Genomic DNA, 15,000 nt, shown 5'->3' on the forward strand with positions numbered 1-15,000 from the left:
ATACAGTTAAGCTTGGCGTTAAAGCTCCGCTCTTGGGATAATATTCACTGAATTTTGTCGAAGCAGCCTGCTAAGCATATATTCAGAGAATGCTTAAGCAAATCCCCCATAGGGATATATCAACAATAAGCAGTACATTGACATATCATTTAGAATTAGCAGATATACATGATAATCACAAGTATTTTAGCCTATGCAGGACTCTAAACAAAGCAGATATACATGATAATCACAAGTATTTGAGCCTATGCCAGACTCTAATCAAAAGGTGGAGGCTGGGGTGGAGGAGGAGCTAGCAAAATGCATTGGTTCAGCAACCAAGAAAGACCTAGAGAATATGAAGCCGTATTTAAAGGAACCTCCTTGCTCATGCGTGAGCTGTGATTGGATAATGAGTGTGTGAGGTAATGACCAGCAGTGCTGTGAATGGGGAATAGAAAGATGATGTTCACATCAGCTGACTGACAGCTGGTTACAGCTTTGGCGTGCACGACTTCCGTGTCCTGCATGAACTAACGCTATGCTTCATTTGTAACTCAAGTCCAGTTCTCTGCGACTAGAGGGGTTTCAGTGGTTAAAGGCACTCTGACGTCATATCACTGTCCCAATATGTTTGGACATGTCCTTTGTCAAACACACACACACACGCGCACGAGCGCACACACACACACACACACACACACACACACACACACACACACACACACACACACACACACACACACACACACACACACACACACACACACACACACACACACACACACACACACACACACAATAACATATGCGTGCCAAGTTCCAGATTATGGGATTGACAGAATAATAGTGGGTGTGTGAATGTGCAGTGGAGCGTGTGATTACAGATATGACAGTATGATTACAGGTGTAAAAAGGTGTCTGGGTTTGTTGTTAGTGCTGGTCTAATATCCAGTTAGTTTTCAGGCAATGATGCAGCCGCACAATAAATCAAAGAACAGGAAAAGAAAAAAGAAAAGAAAAATAAACATTCTAGTCACAGTCACAAACGGCTTCACCCCTCACTTGCCCCAGTGACCTGCACACTGAGCGTGTGCATGCGTATGCATGCATGCATGCGTGCACGGCTGCACGCGTGTGTGTGTAGGGCTGTCACATTTACGAAACTTTACATGACGATTCATTGTCACACAAATAATTGCGATTAGCGATTTAATTGTGTTTTTGACGTTGAACACTGGAACTTGTGACTAAAAACTGACATTTCTGTTTGGCTTTTCAGCTTTGAAGTTACGTACAGATATGACAAATAATCTAAATATACAAATAAAAAAAAGGTAATAGTGGGAATAGCCGATCTACAAGCTCACAACGTGTCGCGACGCGACGTGTTGTGAGCGTGAGCATGTGAGAGCGTGTACATACATAACGTACCTTAACAAATGCATCTCGTACGTCCAGAGCCTGTTCCATGCTGAGAGGGGTGGAGACAGTCTCTCCTCTGGTGATCAGAGTTCTACTGGTCAGACAGTTCATCAGGTCCTTCATGTCCACCTTCATGTCCACACACACACACACACACACACACACACACACACACACACACACACACACACACACACACACACACACACACACACACACACACACACACACACACACACACACACACACACACACACACACACAATGAATAAAACAAAGGTTTCATAGTTGCTTCAGAGTAGTTTGCTCTGTTGGCCACCAGGGGTCACTCTCTGCTGTATTCTCAGCATGTGTCAGTGTAGTAGTAGGTTACAGTGCATGTTAGGACACATGCTATAAAACAGACCCTTGGCATTCACCCACTACTTTGGCAAAGACAGTATGGCACATTAGGAGTCCACTAGTATACATTTCAGGGCTAGGTGATTGTGTTTCTGGTAATATTACTGACCGCTCATTTTGTATGTCTGTGGCAAAAATGAAGTTTGATGAAAATGTCCATCACAAGCAGACATGTCTATGTCTGACCCCTGTCTATAAAATAAAGTATATCGTTGCCATCGGGTGGAAAGCATGTATGTCCAAAACCTTTCCTTTTTTTCTCATTATTTTAAAAACATTTTGTAAATCTGCTATTTTCACTACTTTTGTGTGACACTCTTTTATGATGAAGTAGTTCATTTATGAAAAAAAACATAACACGTTGAAAGAGGGAGATACAATTAAGGTTTCTGCCTGACAGCAACGTTATACACAATGGCAGTCAGTAGTAGCAGCACATAGAGACAAGAAGTGGCTTTGTCAGCATGTCGGATGCTGTGAAAGTGGCCTCAGTGTCATTGTCTTTGGCTTCAGCGCTTGTGTTGCCGTGAAGAAAAAAAAAAAGGTCCACTAGTTCTCGCCCAGTGCAACGTTCAAGCTGTCTGAGTAGCCGGATACCATGTGCACTGTGTGTGTGTGTGTGTGTGTGTGTGTGTGTGTGTGTGTGTGTGTGTGTGTGTGTGTGTGTGTGTGTGTGTGTGTGTGTGTGTGTGTGTGTGTGTGTGTGTGTGTGTGTGTGTGTGTGTGTGTGTGTGTGTACAACCATGATGTCATGGCTTCCTGCCTGGCCCAAGGCCTGTATTGTGTGTCACCCAGTCAAATCTAGATTTTGTACACACTCAAGAGTTAAAAATGACTCAGGACATAAAAACATGAAACAGGTCTTAAAGGAGTAGTTCACCCAAATAATTACTTATTTTATATCAATTACGCACCCCATGAAGCCTTGATTTCATGGAGATTGTTTTTGTTTTTGTCGCATTCATCAAATTATTGGCTTAGGAATGGGACAAAAACAAAGACATCTCCACAAATTCAAGGGTTCATGGGGTGTGTAATTAATAGAAAATAAGAATTGTTGTGTGTGTTTTACCTCTAGCAGTGTAGAGGCGGTGATAAGGTGAGGGCTGCGGACCACCTCACAGGCATCTAGGTTGTCGTAGGTACGAGCTGCGGAGTCAGAGGTCAACAGGTTAAACCCAGGTCACCCACTATGGTCCCACTGTTCTTATTCAAACGTTATTCAAGACACACTGGGGTGTCCATGGTGAAGAACACATAAAACATATACAAACAAAACAAAAACAAAACAATATAAAATAAACAAGGCATAAACAAACAAGGCAGGACTTTCAGCCTTATCTCTGCACATAGCTTAGATGACAGCCTAACAGAGCTCTTGGCAGGATTAGAGAGTGATACAATGATGCTGTTCGCAGAGTCTGTTAACCTGTACATTAATCTATACATCAGGTTTTGTAATACAGCAGGGCAAGTGGGTACATTTCTTTCTACAAACATTTGACTGGCACTACAGCACCTTGGGGCTTTGAGCAGTAGCCTCATGCAGTCGTTATAGGCCATTTTTTGCAGACTGCCCTTTTTGTAGTGTCGCCACAGGTGGGCAGTGTATAGCGGAGTACAGTAAGCTTTAAAAAGTGAGATTTTCACTGGAACTGAGCAGAAATTGAATTTGCGAACAAGCATGTTGGCTTGGACATATAGTTTACAGCACTGTCTAAAAATATCTCAGTCATCAGATAGGTCATTTGTTATAAAATGACCTAGATATTTCAGTGTCACACTGTGTCTGTGTCTGTGTTTGTGTGTGTATATGAGTGTGTGTATATGAGTGCGTGCGTGCGTGCGTGCGTGCGTGCGTGCGTGCGTGCGTGCGTATAGACACTATGTGCATGTTTTTGTATATAGGTACTATATTTCTGATTATGCCTCCACATCTGAGGTTCCATGTGTAATATGCAGTAGTAGGCAATATGTTGTGTGCACTGAATGTTTGCAATATACACACGTTTGTGTGCATTACCTTCATATCGGAGGTTCCCCATATGCAGTATGGCAGCCAGTAGTTTGGATATCTCCCCGTTCTCTGTGTCAGTGAACATCAGAACCTACAGAGTGTACAATGAAAATATATATATAGTGTACAGGCAGCAGTGGTGGAAAAAGTAAATGGTAAATGGTGCATTTATATAGCGCCTTTATCCAAGGCGATATGCAATGCTTGTGCATTACATTCACCCATTGACACATTCATACACCGATGGCGGAGGAAATCATGCAAGGCACCAACCTGCTCATCGGGAGCAATTAGGGGTTCAGTGTTTGGCTCAAGGACACTTCAACACTACACCTATGTTGAATGCACGTATTGTAAGTCGCTTTGGATAAAAGCGTCTGCTAATTGACTGTAATGTAATGTACTGTAATGTAACGCTAACTCTGAGGGAGCCCAGGATCGAACTGCGAACCGAAAACTCACAATGCGTCGTATGATCAAGTAGGGCGTAAATTTACGGAAAAACACAAAAAGTTAGAATATGTAGATAGGAGGTTTCTGCCCGACAGCAACGATATAATACATATTAGGAACTGCTACCTCAACTATCAGAAATGTTCAATGTACTGTAGCTCAGAGTTCAGACAGTTAACATTCATGCCACTATACCTTCATGGCCGAGCGAATGTTAGAATATTCCTTCAAGTCATCACGACCATCACACGTTGTGCAGTTCCCCTGGGGAGGAAGAGAGACACACACACACACACACACACACACACACACACACACACACACACACACACACACACACACACACACACACACACACACACACACACACACACACACACACACACACACACACACACACACACACACACACACACACACACTAATGCTCAGTAATGTATGAATAATGCTACAATGATTAATTCATGATGAATTAAGTATTCACTAATGCTCAACTAATGCTAAATGGTGTCAGTGCAATCATTGCCTTATATCCGAAAACACCCTAAGTATTTACTAATGCTTAACTAATGCTTAATATGATAGTGTATGGCTATTATAAACTTCTACCTAGTCTTGTCTCCACAGCAAATTCCAGTGTTAATTTAGAGCTTCAACTTATGCAAAAAAGTCATTTTAACCAATCTTTATGGTAGAGTTAATACAATAAATAGTACATGTGCGGCAGTGGTTGGAGGTGGTGTCCCTACCACACTGAGAAACCTGGTGTCAGGTAGGAGTCCTACAGGCAGATAAGCGGCATTGCCTATCGGGGAAGTGTCAGAGTTTTGGTCTCTCATGCAGTAGACTGGGGTTCGGATCCCAAGTAGGACATACAAGTTATTGACTGCAGCTTTAATTTAACACTTAAGAGTGTAAATAATAATATTATTTATTTTACACTCGATTATATGTCATTTGGTTACACTGTAGAGCAGGGGTCTTCAACGTTTTTCAAGCCAAGGACCCCTTAGCTAAGAGAGAGATGAAGCAGGGACCCCCACCACATAAAATGAAGACCAAACCTTTTCATAGATAGCTTCATAGACCTGTTTAACAGTACTATCAGTATGTTGGATTTATGTTAATGTATATTTTCAGACATTTAACCATTTAGCCCCTCAATAGTAAACAATTAGACCTTAGGCTCTGTACTTGGTCTGCTCTTTTTTCCCCTCTACACCAAACCTCTTTGCTGAAAATAGCAGATCTACAAGCTGCGATGCGTTGTGAGCTCTGCAAATGGTCCCATCCAGAATAGGGATTGAAGTGGTTAATAAAAATGTTTTTAAAAAAAGGTCCTATCACACAAAGATTTGGTGGCCCCCCCTGTAGTAACTCTGAGGACCCCCTAGGCTAGGGGCCCGGACCCACTGTTGAAGAACTCTGCTCTAGAGATGAATGAACACTGGGTTAGACCATAGGTTCTCAAAGTGGGGTCCGGGGACCCCCAGGGGTCCTTGAGGGAGTTCCAGGGGGTCCCCAGCTCAATGATGGATAGTTAGGAACCAAATGGACCCTATTGGGTCTGTAACTCTGAGAGTGTACAAATGGAACCAAATGGGTTCCATTTGTACACTTTCAGAGTTAAATCAACATTGATTTTACAGTATAAATTGGGGTCCAAGAGATAGAAATGTCATTAAATGGGGGTCCGTAGCCTAATACATGTCAAACTGGGGGTCCTTGAAGTTAAAATTGTTGAGAATCACTGCTAGAGCTGTAAAAAAAAGTATTTTCTTATGGGGGTCCCTGGCATATCTTTTCTAATGGGGGTCCACGGGCTAATAAGTGTCCATTTGGGGGTCCTTGACATGAAAAAGTTTGAGAACCACTGGGTTAGACTGTGTATACATGACGGTGTCATTGTGATGTTCTCACTATAGTCAGGTAGGTGTAGTCTGTAGGGCTGCCCAGGCTCAGCTTCTTCTTCTGGTCGGCCGTCATGCCATTCAGCATGCAGTAGAAGATGTGGTAGTTCCTCTCATCCTTGGCCTGAGCAGGACAAGAGGGTTCCGAAAATGAGCGCAGGGTTAAATATCCTACCTTTGTTTTATATCTGAGATATTACAGGCGGAGAGACACGAGAGAGGTCAGCATGATCTCACACTGTAGTGATGCTTGGGTTGAAATGCAAGGTTTGAATTGTAAAAATAAATAAACAGGGGCAACCATTTTCTCAACCGCTTAAGTCCTACTGTATATAATGTTGTACGACAAATAATAAAAATAGCCAATATACAAGCTCACAGCGTGTCACATCGCAACACGTTGTGAGCTTGTAGATTGGCTACTTACACTATTTTTTTGCGTTTTATTATTTTTAAATAGACATTTAGAAAATATGATATTATCAAACATAAACATCAAACATATCAGATAGTCTATTCAATGCATTTAATTCAGTCTGCAGCAGGGATTAAACATACAGTAGTATCCCCACAGGCCTTAAAGATGAATGACCAGAGGGGATATCAAAAGCAGAAGCATGGATTCCCCCACACCTCCATCCCCAACAGCAAATACAACTCTGACACTGCAGTACCTTTGTGTCTTATCTGAGAGAATTCAAGCAGAGAGACACAAGAGGTCAAAATGACCCAGTGCTCCTTGGGTTGAAAGGTACTACATGTTCCCATTAAGCATTGCTCTAAGTTGGAGTTCTCTATCAGTGGTTCTCAAAGTGGGGTCTGGGAACCAGCAGGGGTCCTCGAGGAGATTCCAGGAGGTCTCCAGCTAAATTATGTTAATCATGTAAATCCCTATTTAAAACATAGCAAAAATACCCCTTCTACAAGCTCCCAATGCATAACAATATGATGCATTAAGAGCTGGTAGATCAGCTATTTCCGGAAAGATTTTGACATGGTCAACACACCGAACCCAGATCTTTTCAATTGGGGTATACGTATCAATTTAGGTGTCCTTGACATGAAAATGTTTGAGAGACACTCCTCTATGGCTCTGGGAGTTAAATGAACAGAGGATTGTACATGGTATAGCGTACCTGTCGACAGACCCTGGATTTCTCCAGTAGGTACTGCTCTATCTTGGCTCCCTCTATGGCTCCTCTCTTATTGAAATGGATGTCGATGTACTTCCCAAAGCGAGACGAGTTGTCATTGCGGATCGTCTTCGCATTACCAAAGGCTGCAAAAGGGAACAAAAACACAGCAGTGTATTATAGCGGATGTCAGTGGCGTGCACAGACATTTGGAGGGGCAGGTGCTCAAGTAAATTATACTTTTTTTTGTTTACTTGGTCTGCTCTTTTTTCCCTCTACACCTAAACCTCTTTGCCAAAAATAGCCGATCTACAAGCCCACAATGCCTCGCGCTTGCAGATCTGCTATTTTTGGCTAAAGTTCTCCTCAGAAAAGGGATGCTAGGTTTCGAGTGGTTATGGTAAAAAGAAAAATGATATCACATAAAGATTTGGCGGACCCCTGTAGTAACTCTGAGGACCCCCTAGGGGTCCCGGACCCCCTGTTGAAGACTGGGAAAAAAAGGGTACTTCTGGTCAAGAGGGCAAAGGGCAGGTGCTCTAGCACCACCTAGAGTCTATCTGTGCACGTCCCTGGCGGATGTTGTATAAAGTCTGACTTATTTGAATGAATACAATTTTATTTTAGCTAATACAACATCTGTGTCAGGGAGGACACCTGCTGGTTGACAAGTAGTACTGCCTGAAGCTCATACGTGCAATATCTCCCGAGGCCAAGCAGGGATTCCCTCATGGGTGAGCATTGTGTGTGTGAGTATTGGGTGAGCATTTGTGTGTGTGTGTGTGTGTGTGTGTGTGTGTGTGTGTGTGTGTGTGTGTGTGTGTGTGTGTGTGTGTGTGTGTGTGTGTGTGTGCGCGCGCGTGCGTGCGTGCGTGTGTGTGCGTGCGTGTTTGCCTGTAGTCCTACCCTCTAGTATAGGATTAGCCTCCAGGACCTGTTGTTCTATCCAAGAGTGTTGGCCACTGATGGCCGCTAGGAACTGAAGAATTAACTTGGTGCTCTCCGTCTTCCCTGCCCCCGACTCTCCACTGAAACGCAACACACACACACACACACACACACACACACACACACACACACACACACACACACACACACACACACACACACACACACACACACACACACACACACACACACACACACACACACACACACACACGTACACGTCATTTAGATGTTATACCCTTTTATAGACAAAGTATGTTTATCAATGAATGCATGTTTATCAATGAATAAACTTTTCTTTTTTTCACGGCAGCCATATTGACATGCAATAGTAGGGTCAACACAGGTGTTACCAATGATATTAATAAAGGTTGTCTAGTGTAGCAGAGCCTTTCCAGTGAGCCAACATAACTCTGACTCCAACCCTGACCCTGACTCTGTTTGACCTGAATTGAAGGCTATCTTAATAGTTTTTTACTGGTGACACCTATGTTTACCATACAATTTCATGTCAAAATGGCTGGTTTGAAAAAAGTCTATAAGCTGCAGTCTAAATGTGGGTCATTCTCAATTTTGACATTTGGACACACATAAAGTACATGCAGTAGCCTACACCCTCCACCATCCATCCACCCACCTACCTGATAATGCAGCACTGGTCACGGTTGTTCCTCTGCATGTTGAAGTAGCAGTTGTCTGCGATGGCGAATATGTGCGGGGGCATCTCTCCTATCTTCTTATTGGTGTACAGACGGATCTGGTCCGCTTGGTAGATGGGCAACAGCTGGTAGGGGTTCACCGCCACCAGGATCGAACCTGTGTACGTCTGGGCACGAGGAAACACACGAGTGGATTGTGATGAAATGCCCAGAAGAAATGAGAATACACAGGTTACCTTGATGCTGCTGAGATGGTGAGGAATTGACTTATCAGGTGCTATATCATCAAACATGATATGATGATTCTCAAATATTGAGTGTCAATTTAAAGGTATGGTAAGGTATTTTCTTTGGTTAAAATAAGTGTTAAATAACTCTATATTCTGATAGTACTCAGTGTTTGTGTCAACAGGAGTTTCCTTGTCTCTCCAGGTCTTTATTAAACAATTTGGTTCCATTTGTACTCTCTGACCCTGCGTTTTAACAGCGGGCAACTCTGGGCGACGTCGCCCAAAAATATAATGAAAGTCTATGAGAGCCGGCGATCGGGCGAAGTGGGCGGGGGGGCGATGAAAGATGGATTTTCTTTATCTTTTTGGGCGATATCGCCCGGCATCGCCCGGAGTTGCCCGCTGTTAAAATGCAGGGTCAGAGTTACAGGTCCATTCAGTGTGATCTAGCTCTAGTTGTAGCTGTAATTAGTGTGGTTGCCCGAATGGGCAACCAGACTAATTGTTCTCTACCGACTTTATTCTTTCTAGATAAACTTTATTTCATCGCGCTATTTCTCCCACAGTTTTTTTTCCCCAATTTCGTGCCATATGTCAAAATGATTGGCTTCGTCGGGCCTTCAGGGCTTGTACCTTGCTAAGAGATTGGTTGCATAGTTTTATTGATATTGATTTATTAGTGCATTAAATTTCCCCATCCACTTTAATGGAAAAGTGAAAAAAATCAAATTCAAGTATTTTTTTCTCAGAAACCGTAAGAGCTAGAGTTACCAGATTTGGAGGGGAGGTTCATAGTTTATTGCCAAATTATTGAAACAAATATTACACCATTCGGCCTCATGGTGGCGCTATAACAGCCCACTTTACCTTTTGGCCTATAACTCTTGAACCGTAGGTCGTAAAATAAAAATCTTCCAAGATTCCTTGGGTCATTACACAACTCCCCATATAGGCCATGCCCATTTGCGTCTGGATAGATTTTTTGATATTGATTTATTAGTGCATTACATTTCCCCATCCACTTTAATGGGAATTGCAAAAACTCCCATTCAAGTATTTTTTTCTCGGAAACCGTAAGGGCTACAGTTACAAGACTTAGAGGGGAGGTTAATAGTTTATTGCAAAATTATTTTAAAAAGAATCACACCAGTCAGCCACATGACAGTGGCGCTATAACAGCCCACTTTACGTTTTGGCCTATAACTCTTGAACCGTAGGTCGTAAAATCAAATTTTTCTGTAAAGCACTTTGAGCTGCATTTCATGTCATAAAAGGTGCTATACAAATAAAGTTTATTATTATTATCAAAACACATACAATTAAGGTGTAATTGTACCCAAGATGCTCTGAATATCCAGTCAACCGGTGTAAATGCAACGTGCATCAATTACTCAAGCATTCAAAAGCAATAATATGCATGGAAATAACAAGCAAGTGTGCGTAAAATAAAAATATAACAATGTGGCAGGCATCATTTTCAGGAGATGACAGAGAGGCTGTGGTATGCATTTTTCTGAGCCCCTTTCATCTCTATCTAAAAGGACATATAGTTAATATTTGAGAAAAGTCTTACAGACTGCATTTTGGGCATCTGCAATAAACATTTTTTTTTTTTTTTTAAGAAAACCAGCCAAAGTCTTAACCATTAAAGTGTAAGCATTGCAACTATCTGCTTTTCCACAATCGACATATTCCACAATATAATATTTATAAACAGGTTTCTCAATCCAGTATACACTTAAAAAGTCTATATTGCAAGCTTTTTGGAAAAGGTTTGGGCCCAAAATAGATCAATGGCCCTTGATGATGGTCTGAAAAGTAAAGTATATATAATTTATATTCAGTAGTACATGCTTTTAGTGAAATAGCAGATATTTATGAAGCCACTCAGTAGATGCCATGTGTACTGTAGGCAGCTCATGTGGCAGTTTCAGTGGGAGGTGGAGGAGGGGTGGGGGGAGGGGAGGGGTGGGGGTGGTAGAAGGAGCAGGCAGAGGGATGTGACTCAGGTCCCGTAGCTCAGATGGTGGAGCGTGACAATGACAACGTATCGGTGTCTGACACGGGAGAACGGACGGCCATGATGGAAGTGGAGCAGCATGCACAGTGAGTAGCCCGGTTACCAACACAGCCCTGGGCAAAGCACTGTTTGAATGTGTAGCCATATATACAGTGATCAATCAATCTCTGCACGGCTGATGGGAGATCTTTGAAGGTTTCAAAACACAAGAATGGATTTATCCCTAGCATTTCAAACACTTATTTTGCCCAGGTCTGCTCCTCTTCAGGCATGCCAATAGTCTCCTGATCTGATAAGATAGACTTACCCTCCCACCACAGTTAGTCTTCAGAGAGAGAGAGAGAGACAGGGAGAGAGAGAGAGAGAGAGAGAGAGAGAGAGAGAGAGAGAGAGAGAGAGAGAGAGAGAGAGAGAGAGAGAGAGAGAGAGAGAGAAGAGAGAGAGAGAGAGAGCAAGAGAGAGAGGGGGGGAGAGAAGAGTGAGAGAGAGAGGGGGGGGGAGAGAGACAGGGAGACATACACCAATAGACAGAAAGGAGACAGACAAAAAGCGAGGAAGACAAAGAAGACGATCAAGAGTGTGAGAGAGGGAGAGAGAAATAAATAAAAAGGAGCACAGAGAGGAACAAGACACTCAGTAAAACAGTTCACCAGGGAAAGGAGTGGTAGGTTTGAATAGGTTTTATGATGTAATATCCAAGCACATTTTCCAGCACTTTGCAATGTATCAGTGATATCACTGATTTAAAGTGATTTTAAACGTACTTAAAGCGATAACTGATTTTGGCTATAGAATCTCTTTGGCATCGTAGTAAAACTTACATTAGCTTCTCCCTGTATGGGATGAGCTTTAAGTATTACATACCCAGCCTAGGGGAGTGATAAAAGGACAGAGAGAGTCACATATACATCAGCTGACCAATCAGCGCAAGCTAAAGCTAAAAATGGTTTGATAGAATTCATTGCTGACGACACACTGGAGTTTATCCGGGAGTTCCACAGCGGAAAACATTTACCTACAACAGTTGACAGAATGGCTGTGTACAGTACTGTATGTAACAAACTTGGGCAGAAGGTGGCCAGCAGCACCTGCCAACTCCCTCCCCATACTGTCAGGAAATCCCAGTGGGACTACCATTCCGTTTGTATATATTAAATTAAAGTGATGATCCGTTTTCTTGTGTTTGTGAATAAATAAGACCGTGGAGATCTGACAAACACATAATTGCGTAGCATTCATTGTTGCCCCATTGTTGCCCTTGCCTATGGCATGGGCCGATATGCCAGCCCTCGGGGAAGGACAGATGCCTGGGTGATAATCTATACTATAAGTACATATAGTATATGGATAACGTCCTTCAGAAATACTTATATACTGTAGGAGCTTCTCCCAGTTAAGTATGTATATACACTTACACTATATGGATATTGTCCTACAGGAGTTCTTACATGTACAGTATGAGTTTCTCCCTGTATCTGATGATCATGTTGTATAAGTATACACTCGGCTAGTGTGTGATTTTATCCACAGGAAGAGAGACACTGGACATGGCACTAGGTCAGACACCAGAGGGAACTGTGAGGTCCATCGTAGGTAGACCACTTTTGGACAGAATGTCCTCTCCATCAAGGGAAGCCTAAGATGTTATAGCCCCCCCCACTCACCCCCAGCCCCACCTTGTGTACTTTTAAAACACAACTAAAACAATGGTTAAAAATGTCTCAAACATGTGACCATTGATATTTTTCAAATCTTAGATATTTCAAATTAGGCTTTAGATATTCTATTGTTTAGGTATTAGACTTTGGTAGGTATGTAGGTTTTTAGTTGGGGTTAAACTAGGTATTCTTAAAATTAGTTTTAGATTTTTTTCAGTTGTATGTTCTCTCTGTTTTGTCATGTTGTTGCTGTGGTGTATTTGTATATGGGACTACGGATATAAATGAGCTTATAGCTAAATCTGGCATATTTACATGATATCATGTTTATTGATTGAAATGAAGTAAAGTATATTGATAACATCAATACTTACATATATGAGTTTCTCTCTGTATCTGATGAGCAGATTACGGAGGATCCCGGCTTCGTTGAGGTCTCCCAAGCGGATCATGTCCTCCACCCCATGGATGGAGGTGGGGTGCATGGGCTTGATGTTGGTGGCATTTTGAGGGGAGATCCAGTGCTCCTAAAGGAGGACATATAACAATAGGGCTGTCACGATTATGACATTATGACATGGATTAATTGCCAAACAAATAATTGCGACTAACGTTCTAATTGTGTGGCTTTTAGAGCTTTGTAAACAAAAGTTGCACGGGTCAGATATGACAAAAACTTAAATACACAAAGAAATGACTCACAATGACCGACACCAATTATTATGCAAAATAATGTGCTATGGCCAAAATACGCCATATTCAATATTTTCTACTAAACATTTGTTACAAAATAGTGGAATTAATGTGCCGCATTGCAACGCAGTGTGAGCCTGTAGATCTGCTATTTCCACAATTTTTGAAAATGTTTCAAAATGTATGAACATTCATCTCAATGACGATTTTGTAAAACAATTGTGATTATCTCAAATAATAGAGATTAGGCTATTATGTAATAATTGTGACAGACCTAATAGCAAGTTAACACAATTTTACCAACGGTATATATTGTAGCACATTCCATACAACTCAGCTCAGGTCAACTCAGTGGGCCTCATTCACAAAACCCTTGTTAATTTCTTAACCACTTAAACGGGCACTTTGTCGACACTTCTGCAATTGATTTAGCAAAAGGAATAAGGCCATTCTAAGTACATTTTGATCTTACCAATAACACAAGCAGATGAGAAAAGAAAATTATGAATGCCATTATGTTCATGGAAATATACTTGATGATAAAATCTGAGAGAGACAGACAGACAGACAGACAGACAGACAGACAGGCAGGCAGGCAGGCAGGCAGGCAGGCAGGCAGGCAGGCAGACAGACAGACAGACAGACAGACAGACAGACAGACAGACAGACAGACAGACAGAGACAGACAGACAGACAGACAGGCAGGCAGGCAGGCAGACAGACAGACAGACAGACAGACAGACAGACAGACAGACAGACAGGCAGGCAGGCAGGCAGGCAGACAGGCAGGCAGGCAGGCAGACAGACAGACAGACAGACAGACAGACAGGCAGGCAGGCAGGCAGGCAGGCAGGCAGACAGACAGGCAGGCAGACAGGCAGGCAGGCAGACAGACAGACAGACAGACAGACAGACAGACAGACAGACAGACAGGCAGGCAGGCAGGCAGGCAGGCAGGCAGGCAGACAGACAGACAGACAGACAGACAGACAGACAGACAGACAGGCAGACAGACAGGCAGGCAGGCAGACAGACAGACAGACAGACAGACAGACAGACAGACAGAATAAGGTGGTGTTAAGCCTGCTTTACAAATATGATTTGGGGCACAGCTGGCCTAACGGTTAAGGTGCATGCATACCATATAGGCATTAGGAGTTGTGCTGAAACGTTTACGCCAGTGATGTCACTGGGGTATAATTAATTCATGGCTGTGTAGACTACTACCCTTAGGCCCTGGGTTTCATTCACTAAACCGTGTCTGCTGTGTTAACGGCAAACAGTAATCTTAACCACATGAACCCTAGCTCAGTGGTTCTCAAACTTCTTTGTGCCAAGGACCCGGCAGCGGACCCTCCCATCTGAAAAGGTTTTGTGCCAGGGAACCCCAGAAGAAAACATTTGTGTTAAAAAAATGTAACACTTTCAAGATCATGTTAAGTTCAAAAATAGCCAACGTATAAATGGATAAAG

General features: G+C 42.5%; 1 protein-coding gene across 1 annotated transcript in view; it reads right to left on the minus strand.

The window, feature by feature from the left end:
• The window catches only part of myo7aa (myosin VIIAa), a 67,905-nt gene that overhangs the window by 49,660 nt on the left and 3,245 nt on the right, over positions 1-15,000 (minus strand). The window contains exons 3-11 of the mRNA XM_084063760.1: positions 13,209-13,361; positions 8,909-9,093; positions 8,226-8,347; positions 7,323-7,465; positions 6,197-6,310; positions 4,472-4,540; positions 3,830-3,914; positions 2,879-2,955; positions 1,414-1,533 (exon numbers count right to left, since the gene is read on the minus strand). Coding sequence (XP_083919886.1) covers positions 1,414-1,533; positions 2,879-2,955; positions 3,830-3,914; positions 4,472-4,540; positions 6,197-6,310; positions 7,323-7,465; positions 8,226-8,347; positions 8,909-9,093; positions 13,209-13,361 — 1,068 coding nt within the window. The remainder of the gene's footprint in view (positions 1-1,413; positions 1,534-2,878; positions 2,956-3,829; positions 3,915-4,471; positions 4,541-6,196; positions 6,311-7,322; positions 7,466-8,225; positions 8,348-8,908; positions 9,094-13,208; positions 13,362-15,000) is intronic.

Source organism: Gymnoscopelus microlampas (genome assembly GCF_963454915.1).
Source record: "Gymnoscopelus microlampas genome assembly, chromosome: 8".
Taxonomy (NCBI): Eukaryota; Metazoa; Chordata; class Actinopteri; order Myctophiformes; family Myctophidae; genus Gymnoscopelus; species Gymnoscopelus microlampas.